The following is a 20,878-nucleotide window of genomic DNA, read 5'->3' on the forward strand; positions in this document are numbered from 1 at the left end:
TCTATATTTTTCCTTTGAAATGCAGTAGTAATAATTTACTGATCATTTTCTCTAAGTTTACTATAGTACTATATTTGCAAAAGCTATAATTAAAATGAGTCGAAGATGAGGTATGTATGAAGTATATTATTGCCTTTTTAAATGGACATCAGGGAGTTGAACTACTATAATATTAAGGTTAATGAGTGCAGGGTATTTGGCAAAAATAACAATGCAATGTTTTTAGTCAACATGTAAGCACCTAGCAGTTTTTAAAATGCCGTTTAGATTTTTTTTTGTCTCCTGTGAGGCATTTCAACATTCAAAGTCTATCAAACTACAGGCCTCCCAACAGCGAGCGTGAGATAGAGGTACAAATATGTAAACAGATAATGGAAAGATGTAGGAGCAACAGGGTGATGGTGATAGGAGATTTTAATTTTCCCAACATTGACTGGGATTCACTTAGTGTTAGAGATCTAGATGGAGCAGAATTTGTAAGGAGCATCCAGGAGGGTTTTCTAGAGCAGTATGTAAATAGTCCAACTCGGGAAGGGGCCTTACTGGACCTGGTGTTGGGGAATGAGCCCGGCCAGGTGGTTGAAGTTTCAGTAGGGGACTACTTTGGGAATAGTGATCACAATTCCGTAAGTTTTAGAATACTCATGGACAAAGACGAGAGTGGTCCTAAAGGAAGAGTGCTAAATTGGGAGAAGGCCAACTATACCATAATTCGGCAGGAGCTGGGGAATGTAGATTGGGAGCAGCTGTTTGAAGGTAAATCCACATTTGATATGTGGGAGGCTTTTAAAGAGAGGTTGATTAGTGTACAGGAGAGACATGTTCCTGTGAAAATGAGGGATAGAAATGGCAAGATTAGGGAACCATAGATGACAGGTGAAATTGTGAGACTAGCTAAGAGGAAAAAGGAAGCATACATAAGGTCTAGGCGGCTGAAGAAAGACAAAGCTTTGGAAGAATATCGGGAATGTAGGACCAATCTGAAACGAGGAATTAAGAGGGCTAAAAGGGGTCATGAAATATCTTTAGCAAACAGGGTTAAGGAAAATCCCAAAGCCTTTTATTCATATATAAGGAGCAAGAGGGTAACTAGAGAAAGGATTGGCCCACTCAAGGACAAAGGAGGAAAGTTATGCGTGGAGTCAGAGAAAATGGGTGAGATTCTAAACGAGTACTTTGCATTGGTATTCACCGAGGAGAGGGACATGACGGATGTTGAGGTTAGGGACAGATGTTTGATTACTCTAGGTCAAGTCGGCATAAGGAGGGAGGAAGTGTTGGGTATTCTAAAAGGCATTAAGGTGGACAAGTCCCCAGGTCCGGATGGGATCTATCCCAGGTTACTGAGGGAAGCGAGAGAGGAAATAGCTGGGGCCTTAGCAGATATCTTTGCAGCATCCTTAAACACGGGTGAGGTCCCGGAGGACTGGAGAATTGCTAATGTTGTCCCCTTGTTTAAGAAGGGTAGCAGGGATAATCCAGGTAATTATAGACCGGTGAGCCTGACGTCAGTGGTAGGGAAGCTGCTGGAGAAGATACTGAGGGATAGGATCTATTCCCATTTGGATGAAAATGGGCTTATCAGTGATAGGCAACATGGTTTTGTGCAGGGAAGGTCATGTCTTACCAACTTAATAGAATTCTTTGAGGAAGTGACAAAGTTGATTGATGAGGGAAGGGCTGTAGATGTCATATACATGGACTTCAGTAAGGCGTTTGATAAGGTTCCCCATGGTAGGCTGATGGAGAAAGTGAAGTCACATGGGATCCAGGGTGTACTAGCTAGATGGATAAAGAACTGGCTGGGCAACAGGAGACAGAGAGTAGCAGTGGAAGGGAGTTTCTCAAAATGGAGACGTGTGACCAGTGGTGTTCCACAGGGATCCGTGCTGGGACCACTGTTGTTTGTGATATACATAAATGATTTGGAGGAAAGTATAGGTGGTCTGATTAGCAAGTTTGCAGACGACACTAAGATTGGTGGAGTAGCAGATAGTGAAGGGGACTGTCAGAGAATACAGCAGAATATAGATAGATTGGAGAGTTGGGCAGAGAAATGGCAGATGGAGTTCAATCAGGGTAAATGTGAGGTGATGCATTTTGGAAGATCCAATTCAAGAGTGAATTATACAGTAAATGGAAAAGTCCTGGGGAAAATTGATGTACAGAGAGATTTGGGTGTTCAGGTCCATTGTTCCCTGAAGGTGGCAACGCAGGTAAATAGAGTGGTCAAGAAGGCATACGGCATGCTTTCCTTCATCGGACGGGGTATTGAGTACAAGAGTTGGCAGGTCATGTTACAGTTGTATAGGACTTTGGTTCGGCCACATTTGGAATACTGCTTGCAGTTCTGGTCGCCACATTACCAAAAGGATGTGGATACTTTGGAGAGGGTGCAGAGGAGGTTCAACAGGATGTTGCCTGGTATGGAGGGCGCTAGCTATGAAGAGAGGTTGAGTAGATTAGGATTATTTTCATTAGAAAGGCGGAGGTTGAGGGGGGACCTGATTGAGGTGTACAAAATCATGAGAGGTATAGAATTAGAATTAGAATTAGAATTAGAATATTACAGCGCAGTACAGGCCCTTCGGCCCTCGATGTTGCGCCGATCATCTGACCTACACTATTCCATTTACATCCATATGTCTATCCAATGACCACTTAAATGCCCTTAAAGTTGGCGAGTCTACTACTGTTGCAGGCAGGGCGTTCCACGCCCCTACTACTCTCTGAGTAAAGAAACTACCTCTGACATCTGTCCTATATCTTTCACCCCTCAACTTAAAGCTATGTCCCCTCGTGTTTGCCATCCTCATCCGAGGAAAAAGACTCTCACTATCCACCCTATCTAACCCTCTGATTATCTTGTATGTCTCTATTAAGTCACCTCTCCTCCTCCTTCTCTCTAACGAAAACAACCCCAAGTCCCTCAGCCTTTCCTCGTAAGACCTTCCTTCCATACCAGGCAACATCCTAGTAAATCTCCTCTGCACCCTTTCCAAAGCTTCGACATCCTTCCTATAATGCGGTGACCAGAACTGCACGCAATACTCCAGGTGCGGCCTCACCAGAGTTTTGTACAGCTGCATCATGACCCCGTGGCTCTGAAACTCGATCCCCCTACTAATAAAGGCTAACACACCATATGCCTTCTTAACAGCCCTATTAACCTGGGTAGCAACTTTCAGGGATTTATGTACCTGGATACCAAGATCTCTCTGCTCATCTACACTACCAAGAATCTTCCCATTAGCCCAGTACTCTGCATTGCTGTTACTCCTTCCAAAGTGAATCACCTCACACTTCTCCGCATTAAACTCCATTTGCCATCTCTCAGCCCAGCTCTGCAGCCTATCTATGTCCCTCTGTACCCTACAACACCCTTCGACACTATCCACAACTCCACCGACCTTCGTGTCATCCGCAAATTTACTAACCCACCCTTCTACACCCTCATCCAGGTCGTTTATAAAAATGACAAACAGCAGTGGCCCCAAAACAGAACCTTGCGGTACACCACTAGTAACTAAACTCCAGGATGAACATTTGCCATCAACCACCACCCTCTGTCTTCTTTCAGCTAGCCAATTTCTGATCCAAAGCTCTAAATCACCTTATAGACAGGGTGGATAGCAAGAAGCTTTTTCCCCAGAGTGGGGGATTCAAATACTAGGGGTCACGAGTTCAAAGTGAGAGGGGAAAAGTTTAGGGGGGATATGCGTGGAAAGTTCTTTACGCAGAGGGTGGTGGGTGCCTGGAACGCGTTGCCAGCGGAGGTGGTAGATGCGAACACGATAGCGTCTTTTAAGATATATCTAGACAGATACATGAATGGGCAGGAAGCAAAGAGATACAGACCCTTAGAAAATAGGCGACATGTTTAGATAGAGGATCTGGATCGGCGTAGGCTTGGAGGGCCGAAGGGCCTGTTCCTGTGCTGTAATTTTCTTTGTTCTTTGTTCTAATGGATTATAAAATAACCAAAGTACAAACAGGATAACTCAATGTCAAATCTTTTGTGATATAATTATGGGTGGTTTTTGATTATTTTTATTCACTGATAATAATATAGAATGGAGGAGGTGGTTATATCATTTGAATTCTCATTATTTTGATATTTTACAAAGCAATCTAAATTTTAGCATGTTCTAAAACAAACTAAAAATGATTTACATCAAGAACAATTAATTAATGTTTCATAATTAGCAAATACTGCAATATTTGCCTTGTGTGCAGGTTTCTTAAAGTATTAGCCAAAAGGTCACATTATTTTTCCACGTAGAATAGCTGTCTCTAATACTGTAATGTAACATTGTTTATAGGAGAGATTATCTTTCAAAATCACATTAGTCCGCCTGCTATATTGCTACAAATTAAATTTGGTATAGGTTCTAACTTCATCTATTATTTTTCATCATTTGACTAGTTTACTTGGAATTAAATGCAGAGTATAATGTTGAATGGAGTTTTACACTTTAATCCAAAGTTACTTCCTCAGCAAAATTCCCATATAATGCCTACCATGCTTACTGGAAATGGTGAAACTGTCCCTGCAGTTACTCAATGTGGAAATAGTGGACAGGTATTGCAGAATGTCTAGGGGGGGTTTCACAAGTTAACGGTAAACATTAGAAGCTTTTTAAATCAAAATATGTGAGACAAATTGTGATAGATTTAAGTTTAAAAAATCCCATGGCACGATTCGAAGAGCAGGAGAGTTCTCCCAGGTGTTCTGGCCAATGTTTATTGCTCAACCAACATAACTTTTAAAAAAACAGACTATTAGGTCATTATCCCATTGCTGTTTGTGGGACTTTGCTGTGCACAATTTGGCTGATGTTTTTCCTACAATATAACAGTGCCTGCATTTCAAAAGTAAATTAATTGGCTGCAAGCTGCTTTGAGACATCTTGAGGTCATGAAAGGTGCTTTATAAGTGCAAGTTTCTTTTTGTGTGTGACTTCAAGTAAAAGAAATAAGCTTAAAGGAACTTAATTTCATTATCTTGTTTATATGCAATCTATTCTCACTAATTCTACATTAACTGAATTCTCAACCTGTTTTATCAGCCTTGTTTCAGTGGTAACACTCTAACCTCTGAGTCAGAGGCTGTGGGTACACGCACCATTCCAGAGATTTAAACACATAGGTTGGCACTGCAGTGCAGTATTGAGGGAGTGCTGCACTGTTGCAAATGTCATCCTTCAGATGAGATGTTAAGCTGAGTGGCACTATTTGAAGAGCAGGAAAGTTCTCCCAATGTCCTGCTAACATTTATCCCTCAACCAACATCACTAAAAAAGATTTGGTTATTTCATTGCTGTTTGTGAGACACTGCTGTACACAAATTACAGGAACTACACTTCAGAAGTATTTCATTGGCCATAAAGCACTTTGGAATGGCCTAAGGCTGTGAAGGTGCTAAATGAATGCAAGATACTTTCATTTCTCTTTTGCATGGCCTTCCTGATTTGAAACTATGCAGTAAAACTTCCTTGATGACTCGTAAATAAATGGTAGAAGTGGCTAGAAATTCCTCTATGTGCTACTTATATCTTGTAGTTGACAGCATTCAGTGCAACTGAATACAAACTAAAAGTGAACAAAATATATTAGAAAGGATGATGTTGGATAAACAATGCAGTTTACAACATCCAACAGCTGCACATAGCTTGCAACAACTTGCACAAACATTGGCTCTGTGTGCTAATTACAGATCAGACTAAGAACACCATTTTAAGGAACCAAGAATTAATAAATTGCTATTTTAGATCTTGTAGTGCATGTCTACAAATGTTCTACTTTGACCTTTTAAACTCAGTTCCAGTAACTAGAACAAACTAACAACTGTTTAAATTGTAAGTCTGACTCAAGACTAGTTACAATTTAGGAATGAATACAATCAAAACTTTAGGTACAAGAGTAACCCAGGCAACCAGATGTTAGATATAAAAAGGATATGTACTTGAGGTGCAGTAACTGCAGGGCTAAGGATCAAGAGGTGGTGGGTGTAATTAGACTTGCTAGCTCTTTTTCAATGGACTCCTTCTGTGCCATAAATTGTTCTATATTTAAGTGAAAGACACATTTATACGTGTTTGAATGGTCAGGGGGAAGGGAAATATTCTTTTCCAACATGTTACTGTAGTATTTATTTTGCCTGCTGAGTGGCTCTTCCATGTAACATAACTCATTCTCTTTGTGTGGAATGATTTTCATAGATCCATTAGACTGGTTAATTAGCTGATACATAAAACCAGATGCTTAATTATAAATTGCAGGTGAGAAAAAAATGCATTGTAAATAGTTGGTTTCAGCTGAGTTCCATATTAAGTTGATTGTTTTCAATTAAAGTAAGGTGCAGTTGATTTTTTTTTTGAAAGGAAGTTGCCAAAGACTATTGAATAGGTGGTAATTCATCTAATTGCACTCAATATGATAGGTTATATTTACTGGTTTTCAGGACTCTCGTGTTTTCAAACTGAAGAAAATTCTAAGCATATTTTCTCAGCACTAATACTTGAATATAAATACAGTATTAGTGCTTTATAAAGTATCAGATAGCACCTCCTTGATGCTATTTTTGAAGTTTTGAGTTCTTACCTATTTTGTGTTTTCTCTCTTGCTTTACTAGCTGCCATTGTCCAGTAGTATTCTAGATGTCTTTAATGGTGATCAGGGAATGACTGCGACTACTATTGGCCTCACTGGTACTTCTTGCTCTACTAACCTTCCAGTGAAAAGGGAACTTATAGCTACGCAATCTGGAAGTAAGTGGTGTATTAATCAGTAGTACATTGTAAATCCTTGTGAGCTCATAGTGGTCAAGCTTTGGTACTTGGAAATTGTTAAGGCTCCATCTAGAAATCTTATGATGAGATAAAAGATAATTAGTTAATCTTATTAGATTAAAATAAATGTATTTTTTTCTGGATTTGAAATTGTGGTCTAAATGTGTGCCATGGTATGGAACACATGGGTCTAACTACTAGGTGTCAGTCAGCACAATTGGGCTAGTATATCTAAGGAAATTAAATTAGTTATGCTATTTTCAAAAGTAGTATTCTGTCTACACTATGCAGATGAAATCCATTTTTGTTATGGCAGGGAGCATACTTCCTGATTGCCGGCAACAATGAGCATTGATTTTTTTTTGGATTCCTACTATAATGGTAGTAAATCCATTTGACGCAATGCGATCATATCCATAACGGATGCTGCAATTATTTTTCATTTGTGGGTTAGAATCTCAATGCATAAGATGTGCAACATAGTTTGATGACATAAAAGAGTGAGCCCTAATGTTGGGCTTTAGGGCAATAGCACCATCATGACAATTGGTCTCCTTTCGGTACATTTACTATACATAGCTAAAGTTCTCTAAGCTGATATCTTTAAATAACTGGCAGAGATCCATCCCTTCATTTGCGCCTTTGAATAGGGCAATACAAAGTTTTTTTTTAAAGACGCTGTTTCTCCTCGCCAGTAAAAATAAGCAGTAGTTGCCACTTTTTTAAACCGTTGGTTCCACCTCTTCTACATTCATGTTCTCTCTATTTCCCATGACTTGAATTGGAACTCCTTTATCTTTGTTGTGAAAGATGACACTAAGAAGTATCTTTCATGCCAATCACTTCTTTTCCCAGCAGCTGCTGTTCTCTGAAGCTCCAGTGCTTTGAAAGATGCATGTACATTCAGTTATCAATTGGATATCAATAAATACAGTCTAGCTTTCAGCCAAGTTGTGCCCTATTTACATTGCCTAGTGAAACTTGGAATTCAATTAAAGAACTTTCCATATGCATTAATGCAGAATTCCTCTTTCAACATTTTTTATTTTTTTGATTCTTAAGGCACTTTAAAATAAAATTGCATTAAGTATAAAAAGTATTGGGCACTCCCAAGGGATACCACCCCTCCCCACTTCCACCTCTGTTCTCTTTACATTGGGTTTAATACAGCTGTGAATTTATAGTCTGAAGTATCATTACAATTTTCAGGACCTCTGCAATCTTGGCTGGAACCTGAAACTACAACTTTAATGTTGGTAGAAAGCAGACAATGCTTTTGCACTGATGTGACAGCCGTGGTATAAAAGCACCTGATGACTTGTATATTGTCCCATAACTGGGGATGTTCTCACAATACTCATACTTCTGGTCACGATGCAAATAAAAGCTTGTTCTCTCGTAGGCAATCCTACTCTGGCCTGTAGTCTCTAATGTCCTGTGCTCTTTTTCTCTGTTTCCGTTTACCTTGTTTCTCCATTTTATTTGTACCATGATGCTCTATGTTCCTTTGAACTTTAGTTTTTAATCTACAAGTAGAGCATCATAAATGTTCTCATCCATATTCTTGAGTGTTGCAATTAAGCTTGCTTTTGTAGTCTTGTACTTAAGTTTTTGTCTCAGCACCTCTAAAACTGAGGATCCTTTTGCCTCCCATAGTTTTCCTTTACTTACAATCTTTTTGAAACCAAAGCTTTACACCACCGTTTCGCTGGTTTGTTTCATCTCCATTATTCCTCATCCTGTAGGTTGCAACTTTGCTTTTGTTTCGCCATTTAAAAAAAAAAAATGGCTCCATAATTTGTGCTAAAGGAGGGAGTAGATTTTCTGGTTTGTAGCAGAAATTTGGGCAATTCTATTGTTACCAACTCTCAGAAATTACAGGCAGAGGGAATTCCATTCACTTAGATTCTCTCCTTGCATGTTTTCAAAGTTGTCCTTGCTTTTTTTTTTAAAAAAAACTTTTACATTCCACCAATTCAACATGAAAAGGTAGTTTCAGCTGGTTTTATGACTACTTTCAGTAACCAAGAATAAGACCCTGTATCTGACATTTTAATTAATATCATGCTCTAATAAAGCTTAATGAATTTAGGAAGCTGGGTGAGTGCCTGCCTTCACCACCATTTAAATCAATCTAGCACTGATTTATTTAGAACACTGTCTTATTATGAAAATTCACAGTTGCGCACTTTGAAGTTAGCTTTTGCTGCTTAACTGGATTAAGATTGGTTGATGTGGTGATGCAATACTCGTAGCTCTCTCTGGATATTCTTGAGTGGAGGCATGGAAATATCATTTAGGAGAAGTTTTAGTGCAATAAATTATTCAGGGATGGGTACCTATTCAGAAATTATTTGAAAGATGGCTTACCAAGATCAGTTCATAAATGACTATTGAAGGTTGTTAGGATGCCAGGTACAAGCCAATCCATGCATATGATTGTTTTATTTAAAATGGAACTCATGGTTGCTTGAAACTAACCAAGTCCTCATTAAATGATGCAGATGCTGAAACACGTGCACTTGTTAAAGAAAGGCAAAAGAAAGATAATCACAACTTGAGTAAGTGTGCTCTAATTCAGTGTTGTATTGTTTATTTTGTCAAGTCTATACTTGGGTTTAATTGTATTTACCTACAGCATATGCAATTTAATCATATGCAATTCTTTGTAAACTAACAGTTGAACGAAGACGAAGATTCAACATCAATTACCGTATCAAAGAGCTTGGTACCTTAATTCCAAAGTCAAATGATCCGTAAGTATAGATGCATATTGATGTATTTACAAGAATCCTGTTTTCAAACTCTTAACACATGGGTTTCATTTGCATTTCTGCAGAAAACTGGATCAATGACCTGCACAGTGAAAATAGCCCAAAACTACTTTGAAACTTCTTTGAGAGCCCTGTCCTCTCATCTCTCAACCTAGTGTTGCACAGTATGGCTTTGTATTTGCTTTAAACAAATAATCCTCCTGAACTAAATTGCTTTTAAAACTTAATGTTTAATTAAATTCCAGCATCTGTAAAATGCTTCATTATAGCAACCAGTTAACATATTAGTCTAGCAAAACTATCTTCTATGCAGAAGACTTCAGATTCTATTACTGGCAACTATTAATGTTCATATTAAAGTGTTAAAGAACAGCATTGATGTAATGGTCAATGAAGGGAATTCATTGTGAATTGCTAATTTTAAATAACCCAACTAATTAAAATTGGGTACAAAGGCAGGGAGGCAAATGTTTGATTGTATGCTCAAATGCTATCCTTTTCATCTGAATAATAGGGTTGAAACCAGACTGGATAGGATACTGATCTCCAGTCCGTTAATGGATTTAATGGACAGTCTTCCTAGTCTTTATAAACTAGCATCCAGTCTGAAGTGATGCCATCCTGAGATAAAAGAATGCCTGAGGCTGAGGGTGAAGACCAGTTGTTGGGAAAAGATTTTTAATTGATCCGTGAATGCTTGATTTAGATGAAAATGTTAAATTAGATAGTATCCCATTGTTCCCCCCCCCCCCCCCCCCCCCCAGTAAACGAGCTCTTTAAAACTTTAACCAAGAATCCATAACTCTTTAAAGTGAAAGCAAAATGATTTAATGTAAAGTAATTGTTCAGCCATTTAATAGCTTTTAATATTAATTTGATTACATTTTTCCTTTTTTTGATAAAATTCTGCTGAAGCAGACTTTTATTAAAAGACAACCTTTTACTCTGCAGTGATGTGCGCTGGAACAAGGGTACCATTTTGAAAGCATCTGTGGAATACATAAAGTGGCTTCAGAAAGAGCAGCACCGGGTCCGAGAATTGGAAAACGGGCAAAAGAAACTAGAGCAGGCTAACCGGAGACTAATGCTGCGGATTCAGGTTTGTAAAGAGCCTGAATGGAAGAATATGTATTTTGTGCTATGAAGGGGAAAAGAGAACTCTAGGGCTGCTAGTGAAAATCTATACTTCTGCCCTTTGGTTGAAGGAAAGAGATGTTTGTTTTTCTTAAATCCCCTTCACTGCATTTATTGCATATCCCTAGTTGCTCATGAGAAGATGGTGAGCTACCTTCTTGAACTGCCACAGTTCATGTGGTATAGGTACACCCACAATTGTGATTAAGGAGGGAGTTCCAGGATATTGACCCCGCAACAGTGAAGAAGCAGTCACATGTTTCCAAGTCAGGATCGTGTATGACTTGGAGGGGAACTTGCAAGTTGTGGTGGTCCCATGTGCCTGCTGCCTTTGTTCTTCTAGGTGGTGATTACAGGTTTGGGAGATACTGATGAAGCCTTGACAAGTTGCTGCAGTGCATCTTGTAAATGGTACACACTGCAGCCATGTTGTGCCTGTGATGGAGGAAGTGAATGTTTAAGGTGGTGGCTGGGATGCCAATCAAGCAGGCTGTTTTGACCTGGGAGGTGTGAACATTCTTGGGTGTTGCTGGAGCTGCACTCATCTGGGCAAGTGAAGAGTATTGCATCATGCTCCTGACTTCTACCTTGTAGATGGTTAAAAGGATTTGGTGAATTGGGTGAGGCACTTGGCATACCCAGCTTCTGATTTGCTCTTGTAGCTGCAGTACTGGTGGCTATTCCAGTTAGCTTTCAGGTCAATGGTGACCACCCCACCCCCACAACTAGGGAGCTAGGGGCACAGCTAGTTCTAGAGCATAGCTCTTCAACACTACAGCTGGAATGTTAGCGCTTGTGGTCTTTGCTGTTTGCAGTAAACTCAGTTGAATTGTTTCTTTATCAAATGGAGTGAATTGAATTGCCTGAAGACTGGTATCTGGTGGAGACCTCAGCAGGCCAAAATGGATCATCCACTTGGCACTTCTAGCTGAAGATAGTTGCGAATGCTTCAACCTTGTCTTTTGCACTCGTGCTGTGTTCCACCTCCTCCTGTGAGTTGTTAATTGTCCACCACCATTCATGACTGAATGTGCCAGGCCTACCGATCTGATCTGTTAGTTATGGGATCACTTAGCTCTGTCTACAGCATGCTGCTTCTGCTGTTTAACATGCAAGTAGTCCTACGTTTGTAGCTTCACCAGGTTGGCACTTTTCTTTCAGTATGCCTGGTGCTGCTGCTGTAATTGTTTTCTACACTTTGAATCAAAGTTGATCTCATGGCTTGATGGTAATGATAGTGTGAGGGATATGCCACATCATGAGGTTACAGGTTGTGATGGAAAACAATGCTGCTGCAGCTAACTCAGCACCCTGTCAATGTTCAGTTTTGTGTTGCTAGATCTGTGCTTAAATCGATCCCATTTAACACATGGTAATGGCTGTACTCTGTGCAGATGGGACTTTGTCTCCGCAAGGATTATGTGGTAGTCACTCCTACTAATACTGTTATGGACAGATGCATCTGCAGGAGGTGAATTTGAGGTTGAGGTCAGTAGGTTTTTCCCTTGTGTTGGATCTCTCACCACCTACTGCAAGCCCAGTCTGCCAACCATGTCCTTCAAAACTCTGCCAGCTCGGTCAGTGGTTGTATTAACCGAGCCACTCTTGATGAATGGATATTGAAGTCCCCATGCAGAATACATTTTGTAGCTGTTAATCACATCTATCAAACCTCCTCAAAAGGAGAACAACTTTAGTATCTCTAGTCTCTCCACATAACTGAATGTCTTATCCCTGGTACCATTCCAGTAAATCTCCTGCATTCTCTCGAAGGTCTTGATAACCTTAGTCCAGAATTGAACATAATATGTCAGCTGAAACCTTCTTTATACTTTTTTTTCCCCTCTAATAAAGCCAAGGGTTCTCTTTTTTTAAACAGCCTTCAAACTTGTCCTGCCTCCTTCAAAGATTTGTGTACATGCACCTCCAAGGTGTCTGTTTCTACACCCCCTTTAAAATTGTACCATTGTTTATTTTGCCCCTCATTATTCCTATCAAAATGTTTCCATAAGGTTTTCCCCATAACTGCCTTTCTTGAGCTTATTCCCAGATGCTTTTGTGCGTTTGCTGAATGAAGAATCTATCAAGAAGTTGACACGTGGAATATAGCAGTTACATTCTTTATTTCCTACAAGCTAACTACAAGTCACAGAATTTGCCAATTTCATGCCCACATCACTCAAGATTCAACTCTCAGAATTCATCTAGTCCTAACTCTTAAATGAACTTGGCAGGCTAGAGTTTATAACCACATCTGGGAATGCCAAATGTCCATTCAACATTTATAGAAAATTATTAAAAATGCATACCAGTTTTCTGATTGGGAAAACTAAATGTTCTTTCAGGTACAGCAGTCTGAATTAGAAATCTGAAAAGGTAAAAAGCTTCCTGAAATAGCTGCCATCACTATTTTTATTCATTCATGCAATGTGGGTATGACTGGCAAGGCTGACATTGATTGTCCATCCCCAACTGCCCTTGAAGGTCAGCCACCTTTTTTCTAAAAAAAAAAAAAGCTGCAATCTGTGGTGAAGGTACTCCCACAATGCTGTAGGTAGTGAGTTCCAGGATTTTGACCAAATGACAATGAAGGAACAGCAACATAATTTCCAAATCGGGGTGGTGTGTACTGGTGGTGGAGGGAGTAAGTGTTTTAAGGTAGTGGATAAGGGTGCCAACCAAATGGGCTGATTTGTCTTGGATGATGTTGAGCTTCCTGAGTGGTGTTGGAGCCACACTCATCCAAGCAAGTGGAGAGTATTCCATCACACCCCTGGCTTGTAGGTGGTGGACAGGCTTTGGGGAGTCAGGAGGTGAGTTACTCACTATAGAATACCCAGTCTCTGATCTTTTCTTGTAGCCACAGTATTTATGCGGCTGGTCCAGTTGAGGTTATGATCAGTGGTGCCCACCCCAGGAATGTAATGGGGGATTCAACTCTGGAAATGCGGTTGAATGTCAAAGGGAGGTGGTTATTGCCTGGCACTTTGAGTGGCATGAATGTTATTTGCCACTAATCAGCTCAAGCCTCGATATTGACCAGGACTTGTTACATGCAGGCATGGACGGCTTCATTATTTGAAGAGTTATGAATGGAACTGAACACTGCACTCATCAGCTAACATCCCCACTTCTGACCTTATGAAGGGAAGATCATTAATAAAGCAGCTGAAAATGGTTGGGCCTAGGACATTGACCTGTAGCTGAGATAATTGGCCTCTAACAACCATAGCCATCTTCCTTTGTGCTAGGTATGAATCTATCCAGTAAAGAGTTTTCTCCTGTTTCCCATTGACTTCAATTTTACTTGGGCTCGTTGATGCTGCACTCTGTCAAATAGAGCTGTCACTCTCACCTCTGGAATTCAGCTTTTTTTTGCCCATGTTTGGGTCAAGGTTGTAATGAGGTCTGCAGCTAATTTGATTTATCTGCAGAGCTAGTAAACAGGAGAGTTTCCCTTGGTGTCCAATATTTCTAAATTCTATCCTCAATGCCCACTTTGCCCTAGGTTTGATTCACTTCCTGGGTTTGTTCAAATGAGAATGGCACCAAGTTGATGATCAAACCAGCCCTAAGAATTACAGAAGATCAGAGTTTGTTTTTTGAGATGTAATTCTCTTCAATAATGTAACCAATAAAAGTTCAGCCAAAACAAAAATGACATTGCAACTTTGCAAAACTGAGATTGAGTTTGTTTTTCTTCCTCCACCCCAACATTGCAATTCATTTTAAACAAAAGGTAAAATGTCTATGGTGGAAATGTCTACCCACATGAGTGCAAACAAAAACTCTTAAATATGTTTTTGACACTTATTGAATTGGACCTCATGTATTTTGGATCAGGGTAAGGAAAGAGTGTTGTAATTTGCAACCTTGTCCCCACACCTTCAAAAAGTTTAAAATTTGGTTGTGTTTTAGGAATTTTGGTTGACTCTGCTAGCACTGTTGTAACCTAGTCCATATTTTAGCTATAGCCATGTACTAGAAAAGTTCTACATGCCAATAAGATATAAGGATTATATCCTTCTCCATATTTTAAATTCAAGTTTATGGTTTTATTTTGCATTTATAAAAGATTTGATGCACCTCAGACTGTGTTTTTCTCACTTGCAGGAGCTGGAAATGCAGGCCCGAGTCCATGGGCTGCCCACCATGTCATCAGTCCTTAGTTCAACAGAGCTGGCCACTCACCTTGTCAAGCACGAGTCCTACCAAGAGGACAATAGTCCTGATTACCTGCAGCAGCCAACTTTGCCTCAAATGTTGAGTGAACTCAATGACGGATCTTGTAGCTTCTTGGATCCTTTGTCACATTTCACAGACTTGTCCTTCAGTGCTGCTTTGAAACAGGAGAACAGGCTTGATAACATTCTAATAGACAACACAATCTCTCCGTTGGCTGCTGATCCACTGTTGTCTGCAACATCACCTGGTGCATCTAAAGGAAGCAGTCGGAGAAGTAGCTTCAGCACAGATGATGAACTGTGATAAATATCATTCTCCAATGCAGTGAGGGACTGTGATCATTTCATTTCTGAAAAATGATTAAAATTATTGATGATTTGCTTACTGCTTGATGCCCTTTGAGCCATTTGCACATCAGGCTGTTAAACTTTTACTCTGAAGGTTCGAATCCTCGCCACATGTTTGATTATTTCACTTCAGTGCTGCTATGAGTAATCCTACAGGAGGGAAACTGAGCTCTAGAATTCACATTGACAAAATAAAACTTCTTTATTTTCAGAGATGCAACATCATTTGCATAATTAGGGAATGTAAAGCTCCAACATATCTTCCCTAAGTATATTTGCAAATGACAAATTGATCTGTGTATTCAGGCTCATTGAAGTGGAACAATGAATTTTTCCTGTCATCAAGCTGTACTTTTATAGAGGAGAAAAGATTCAGAAATATGGAAACAGATAGAAGTATCTGCCAAAGCTGAAAGTCAGACAAATACATGCACATGAAAGTTTTTTTTGTGTAAGTGCAGCATAGCTGTGTGCAGTCAGAATGGTTAGAGATACCAGGTGCTTTAATGAAAGATCAGCTGGAATTGCATTTTTCTAAATACTAAATTAGAGAACTTTGTCTTTTAGAAATCTAAGTTATGACTGTGTTTCCTCCCACACCCTACTCACCCCTTGCCCAAGTATATTTGAGTTGAACTGCATTTTTATGCTTTAAGGGAGAGGGATTCTCAGCTAAACTAGTTCTTGTTTAACTGGGTGTGGATTAGAATCATAACTTCCCATTTCTGTCTTTTTTTTTTAAACCAGCAATGAGCAAAAGGGAGGTGTTTTTTCATTTGAAAAATATGTATCATGTGATGCAAAAATAATTTGAAATAAATTGTAGTAATACTGCCAACCCTTTCTGGATACATGGGGAATTATGTTGCAGTATTACATGCAAGAGCTCCTGTTCAAAGTATAATTTGTATACATTAGTTTATTAGAATTCTAATGCATTAAGCAAGTGCAAAATTTAGCAAAATACTTAATGCATTCTTGTTTCAACAAGAATTTTTAAAATGTTGAAAGAAAGCTCCCTCAATGCCAAAAGGAGTTTTAAGAAAAAGTTTCATTTCTAAAGAGTTTTACTTAAGTTTGTATTTTGTTGCAAAAAGTTATGGTCTTAAAATTTACATTTTGATTTTGTTTTATCATGTGCTTTAGTGATCATTTTTTTTGAAATATTTCATTTTCCTCAAGTCTTGTTTGTTTAAAAAAGAGCTATTTTACATGGTGTTAGAGCTATCTTCCCTACCATGTATGACTTGTTGGAACCATTTGATTAGTGGTAATGAACTACATAATGGTATTAATTGCAATTAGAAAAATGGGCATTTCAATAGATCTTTTTTTCTTTTAATCATTTCCCCACTATTGCAACAACAGCTTGCATTTATATTGCACCTTTAATATAGCAAAATATTTCAAGGTGCTGTAAAGAATCATAAAAAATGGGATACTGAGCCAAAGAAGGAGCATATAGGAAAGGTGACCAAAAAGCGCTCTCGGGTAGGTTTTAAGAAGGGTCTGAAGGAGGAAAGGGAGGTGAAGTGAGGGAAATTGAGGGAATTCCAGAGTGTGGGTGGCTGAAGTCATGGCTGCCAAATGTGGGGATAAATGCAGAAAAGGCCCAGAGTCACAAGAATGAAAAGTTCAGGCCAAGTTGTAGGGCTGCACAAAGGTTACAAAGTAGAGGGGTGAAGTCATGAAGGGGTTTAAACACAAGGGTGTGAATTTTAAATCTCGTGTTGGGGACCAGGAGCCAATGTAAGCTGGTGAGGATAGAGATGATGGGTGAGCAGGATTTGATGCAGGATGAAATACAGGTAGCATAAAATGTTGAAACCTGTGACCTTTATAATTAGCCTGTATCCATTTAACACAAGGTGATGGTTTGGTATTGCATCAGCACATTGAATAAGGGTTTTAGACTTGCTGGAATATACATGAAATCCAGGCGTTTACAACTTTACGGAATGTCCTAAATTGATTAACAATGTTTTGAGTAAGAAACACTTGATTATCTTAGTGACATTGTTGCTTATGTAATAGATTAAATTAAACTTTGTTTTGGAAGGATGTCGTTCAAACAACCTAGAGTTCTTGAAAGTAATGCAAAATTGGGCTGTGTATAAATCATTTGACATATGCAATAGAATGGGAATGGAAAAAGCTGATTCGAACGTTTAGTCAGTCTACTTTTAGAAAGAAGACACAAGCAAAGTAATGTCAATTAAGACTAATTTTCAGTGGGAGAACATTTTTTAACAATGTTTACCTCCTGTATAAATGGGTTTACAACTTTGTTAGTGCAGAGACAATATGCTAGTTTTTGAAATGAGGGAAGAGATGAATATTTTGATAGCTTAATGAGAACAGAGTTAACTAACCCTCTTGTGCAAGGCTTTTTTGGGGCTTGAGCACTGACTATCATTGAGACTTGTAAATCGCTATTCAAGGCTATAAACTACTGAAATGTACTGTCATTGTATAATTTTTGTACGAAATAACCCTTTGTAAGATTTGTATAGATTTTTAATCTTTTGTGTAAAGGATTCAGTACTGAATTCTTGTGTGGAAAATTCTTTATGTACATAATGTTTTTGTTTGTCATCAATGTCATTGAAATGGACATTACTAAAATGTCAACTCACCATAAAACAACATTGAAACTTGATCTTCATACTTGGTCTTGTATTCAGCCTAATGTCATCTATTTTCTTGCTAAATGGAAAGGTCCTCAATTATACATTTATTATAAAGCCATTCCATATTCTTAACCTGCAGAAAAAAATTGCATGACACTTAAAATAAGCTCCTTTTTAAAGAGAATGTAAACTCGCATTGGTTTTTTTAATATAAAATAAAAACAAGAAATGCTGGAAATATTCAGCAGGTCTGGCAGTAGCTGTGGAGAGAGAAGCAGAGTTAATGTTTCAGGTCAATGACCCTTCATCAGAACTGGCAAAGGCTGGAAATGTAATAGATTTTAAGCAAGTAAAGTGGGGGTGTGGCAAAAGATAATAGAGGTGTTGTTAGGACAAGGTCACAGAATAACTGACCAGAAGGTCATGGAGCAAAGGCAAATGCTATGTTGATGGTGTGATGAAAGACAGCGTTAGTACAGAGATCGCTGGGGGATAGGCTGTCAACTAATATTCCTTCTAAGCCCACTGACTTTCACAGCTACCTAGACTACACTTCACACCCTGCCTCCTGTAAGGACTCCATTCCATTATCCCAGTTTCTCCATCTCTGACACATTGCCCCAGGACCTTCTGGTCGGTTATTCTGACTTTGCCCTATCGACACCTCTCTCCTTGAATTGCTGCAGTTTGTATGGCAAGCATATGCCCATGCTACTGTTATACAGTAATTTCTAGGACTTTGCTGTTGTGTCAATGAAGGAATAGCAATATAAGTCCAAGTCAGGATAGTGTGTGACTTGGAGGGGAAATTGAGGTGGAAACTTATGTTTTCTGAAATAATGAGTATATTGTTACAAATTCAAGCATACCTGAATCAAAGGATATATTGTAAATTAACTAATAGTTTTCTTCCATACTGAAAGTTGTTTGGTGCCTTTTTTCAACCTTTTTCTTCTACCCTTAGTCTATCCGCCTGCTTTTCTGTAATTTCACACAAATTTTAGTTGTGAGCTAATTTGTAACTCCAATTGTTTAATCTTCACAGCCTTACAACGTGTTAACAATTGGTCTAATTGTAAATTATATCATACAGATGGTGCACATTTGTTTAATCAGAGCTGTTATCTAACGTTTGTGAATTGTTGCTGTTATTTCCTTTGGCATTTTAAAACTGGCTGAAAATCATGAAAATAAGTACCAATTATTTTGTTTTGCAATTCATAAAGGTTTTTCAAAGAACATTGTACAAGTGTTCACCCAAATTATGCACCAGCATAGGCATTCAAAAACATAGATTAAATTATTTAAAACACTAATCCTGTGTTACCTGAGAGAGTTTTTCAAGTGAAGGCTTTAATATGTTGGTTTTTGATATGGGTAATTTGAAAACAAAAAAAGACTGGCTTCCTATGATGTCATTACTTTTAGCATTAAATCCAATAGCTCTTTTTCATAATTTTTTTAGCTAATTGTTTTCATGAGGCCCTTAATATTACTAGAGATCAGCAAAATTTTTCATACAGTCTGTTTCATTGGTTATACATGAATGAAACACCAAATTAAAGGCAATGTAACACTTTCGGCAGTTATCCAGTAGCAAATTTGTTCACATCAATCAGGCAGAAATGCTACCAATTCTGATGTGTAACTGACCATAGACAGCAAATTTGGAAACTGCTCAGATCTACCACCTCAACGGAAGAGATGGCATTACCTGACCTACACTGCGAGTGTGATAGAAAATATTACTGGTAATAAAGGATGTAAAACAGAGACCAGAATTAAAGTCCAAAAGTAGCTGCGCTTAATGGGGTCTGAGCTGTTTAGTTATAATGAAAAATGTCATTAGCTATAAAAGTGTTGGGCTGGATTTTGTTCTCCCCCAGGCAGCGGGGTCCATAGTGGGGGTGGCCTGAAGCTGCATCTGGGAGAGGGCTGCCATGGACCCTGACGTTGGGAAATCCTGGCCTGATATTACCAGTGCCGGTGAGGCCTCGTGGCAAGTTTGGCGATGGGGCACTTATTTGAATATTTAAATAAATTAAAAGTAATGAATTAATAACACTCACGTTGCCGCCTGCTGTCCCACTGCAATCTTTGGCCTGGTAGCCGGCGCTCCCATGCCTTTGGATCCCTTGTCCGGGAAAATGAGGCGCCACGCTGGTGGGGAGGGGGGAGGAGGTAAGTTTATCTGTGCAGTGGGGGGGGAGGGGTTGCTGTCAAAGTAATGTCATGGGTGTAGGGGATGGTGGGAAGGGTTGGAGTTTAAAGTTTGTGCTTTTTGGGGGGGGGGGGGAAGATCAGATGAACATGGTAAGTGTATGGGGGGGGGCGGTAAAGGGCAAATAATTAATTTTATTGTTATTGGGAGGGTGATGGGAGAGGAGCAGAAGAAATGTCTGCATTTCTTATCACATATGTTAACTTTAAATATTTAAATGTCCCAGTAGGGCTCAGAGCCCTTTAAAAATGGCGTCTGCGCAAAGGCAGCTGACACCATTGCCGCGGATGGACAGCCAGCCCTTCCATGTAATTGAGGGGGGAGGGGGGGGCGGCCCAGCTATTTAAATGAGCCGCTGCACAGGAGATTGCGGTGGCTCCGCGACATCGGTGGCGGGCACAGGAGATTCAGCCTGTTTTTTCTAAGCCATATTAATGCTATTAACCATAGGAGAGCAAGTCGCAACAGATTGAAAATTTGACTGGTACAACAGAATTCCCATAAACAGATAAATTACCTGAACTAGATGCAAAAAATGCAATAACAACATCAAGGCACAGCGAACAAGCCATAAAATAATAATACACTGTTCTAAACATATGATCCTAAACTAACAAAGAAGAAGGATCATTGACAAGCTGAACCATCTAGAAAAAGAGAAGCATATATTTTTAGAAGTGTTTTCATCAGTAGTATGAGTATTTCATAATGTCAACCAAGAGCAGCTTGTATTATCAGGTCATTGGTTCACATAAATAAAGTTTTGTGCCCTTGCTTCTCAGCTGCGCTTCAACTT

At 39.2% G+C, this 20,878-nt stretch overlaps 1 protein-coding gene across 9 annotated transcripts in view; it reads left to right on the top strand.

Annotated features, from left to right (window-relative positions):
* The window catches only part of LOC137379560 (transcription factor EC-like), a 203,893-nt gene extending 186,031 nt beyond the window's left edge, over positions 1 to 17,862 (top strand). For 4 of the 9 annotated variants that reach the window (XM_068050556.1, XM_068050557.1, XM_068050559.1 and 1 more), the window contains 5 exons: positions 6,635 to 6,770; positions 9,296 to 9,352; positions 9,472 to 9,547; positions 10,481 to 10,664; positions 14,813 to 17,862. In XM_068050556.1, coding sequence (XP_067906657.1) covers positions 6,635 to 6,770; positions 9,296 to 9,352; positions 9,472 to 9,547; positions 10,481 to 10,664; positions 14,813 to 15,187 — 828 coding nt within the window. In that variant the 3' untranslated portion in view covers positions 15,188 to 17,862. The remainder of the gene's footprint in view (positions 1 to 6,634; positions 6,771 to 9,295; positions 9,353 to 9,471; positions 9,548 to 10,480; positions 10,665 to 14,812) is intronic. The other 5 variants (XM_068050561.1, XM_068050562.1, XM_068050564.1 and 2 more) reach the window with 2 other exon arrangements.
* The last annotated feature ends 3,016 nt before the right edge of the window (positions 17,863 to 20,878 follow it).

This window comes from Heterodontus francisci, chromosome 18 (assembly GCF_036365525.1).
Source record: "Heterodontus francisci isolate sHetFra1 chromosome 18, sHetFra1.hap1, whole genome shotgun sequence".
Lineage (NCBI taxonomy): Eukaryota > Metazoa > Chordata > Chondrichthyes > Heterodontiformes > Heterodontidae > Heterodontus > Heterodontus francisci.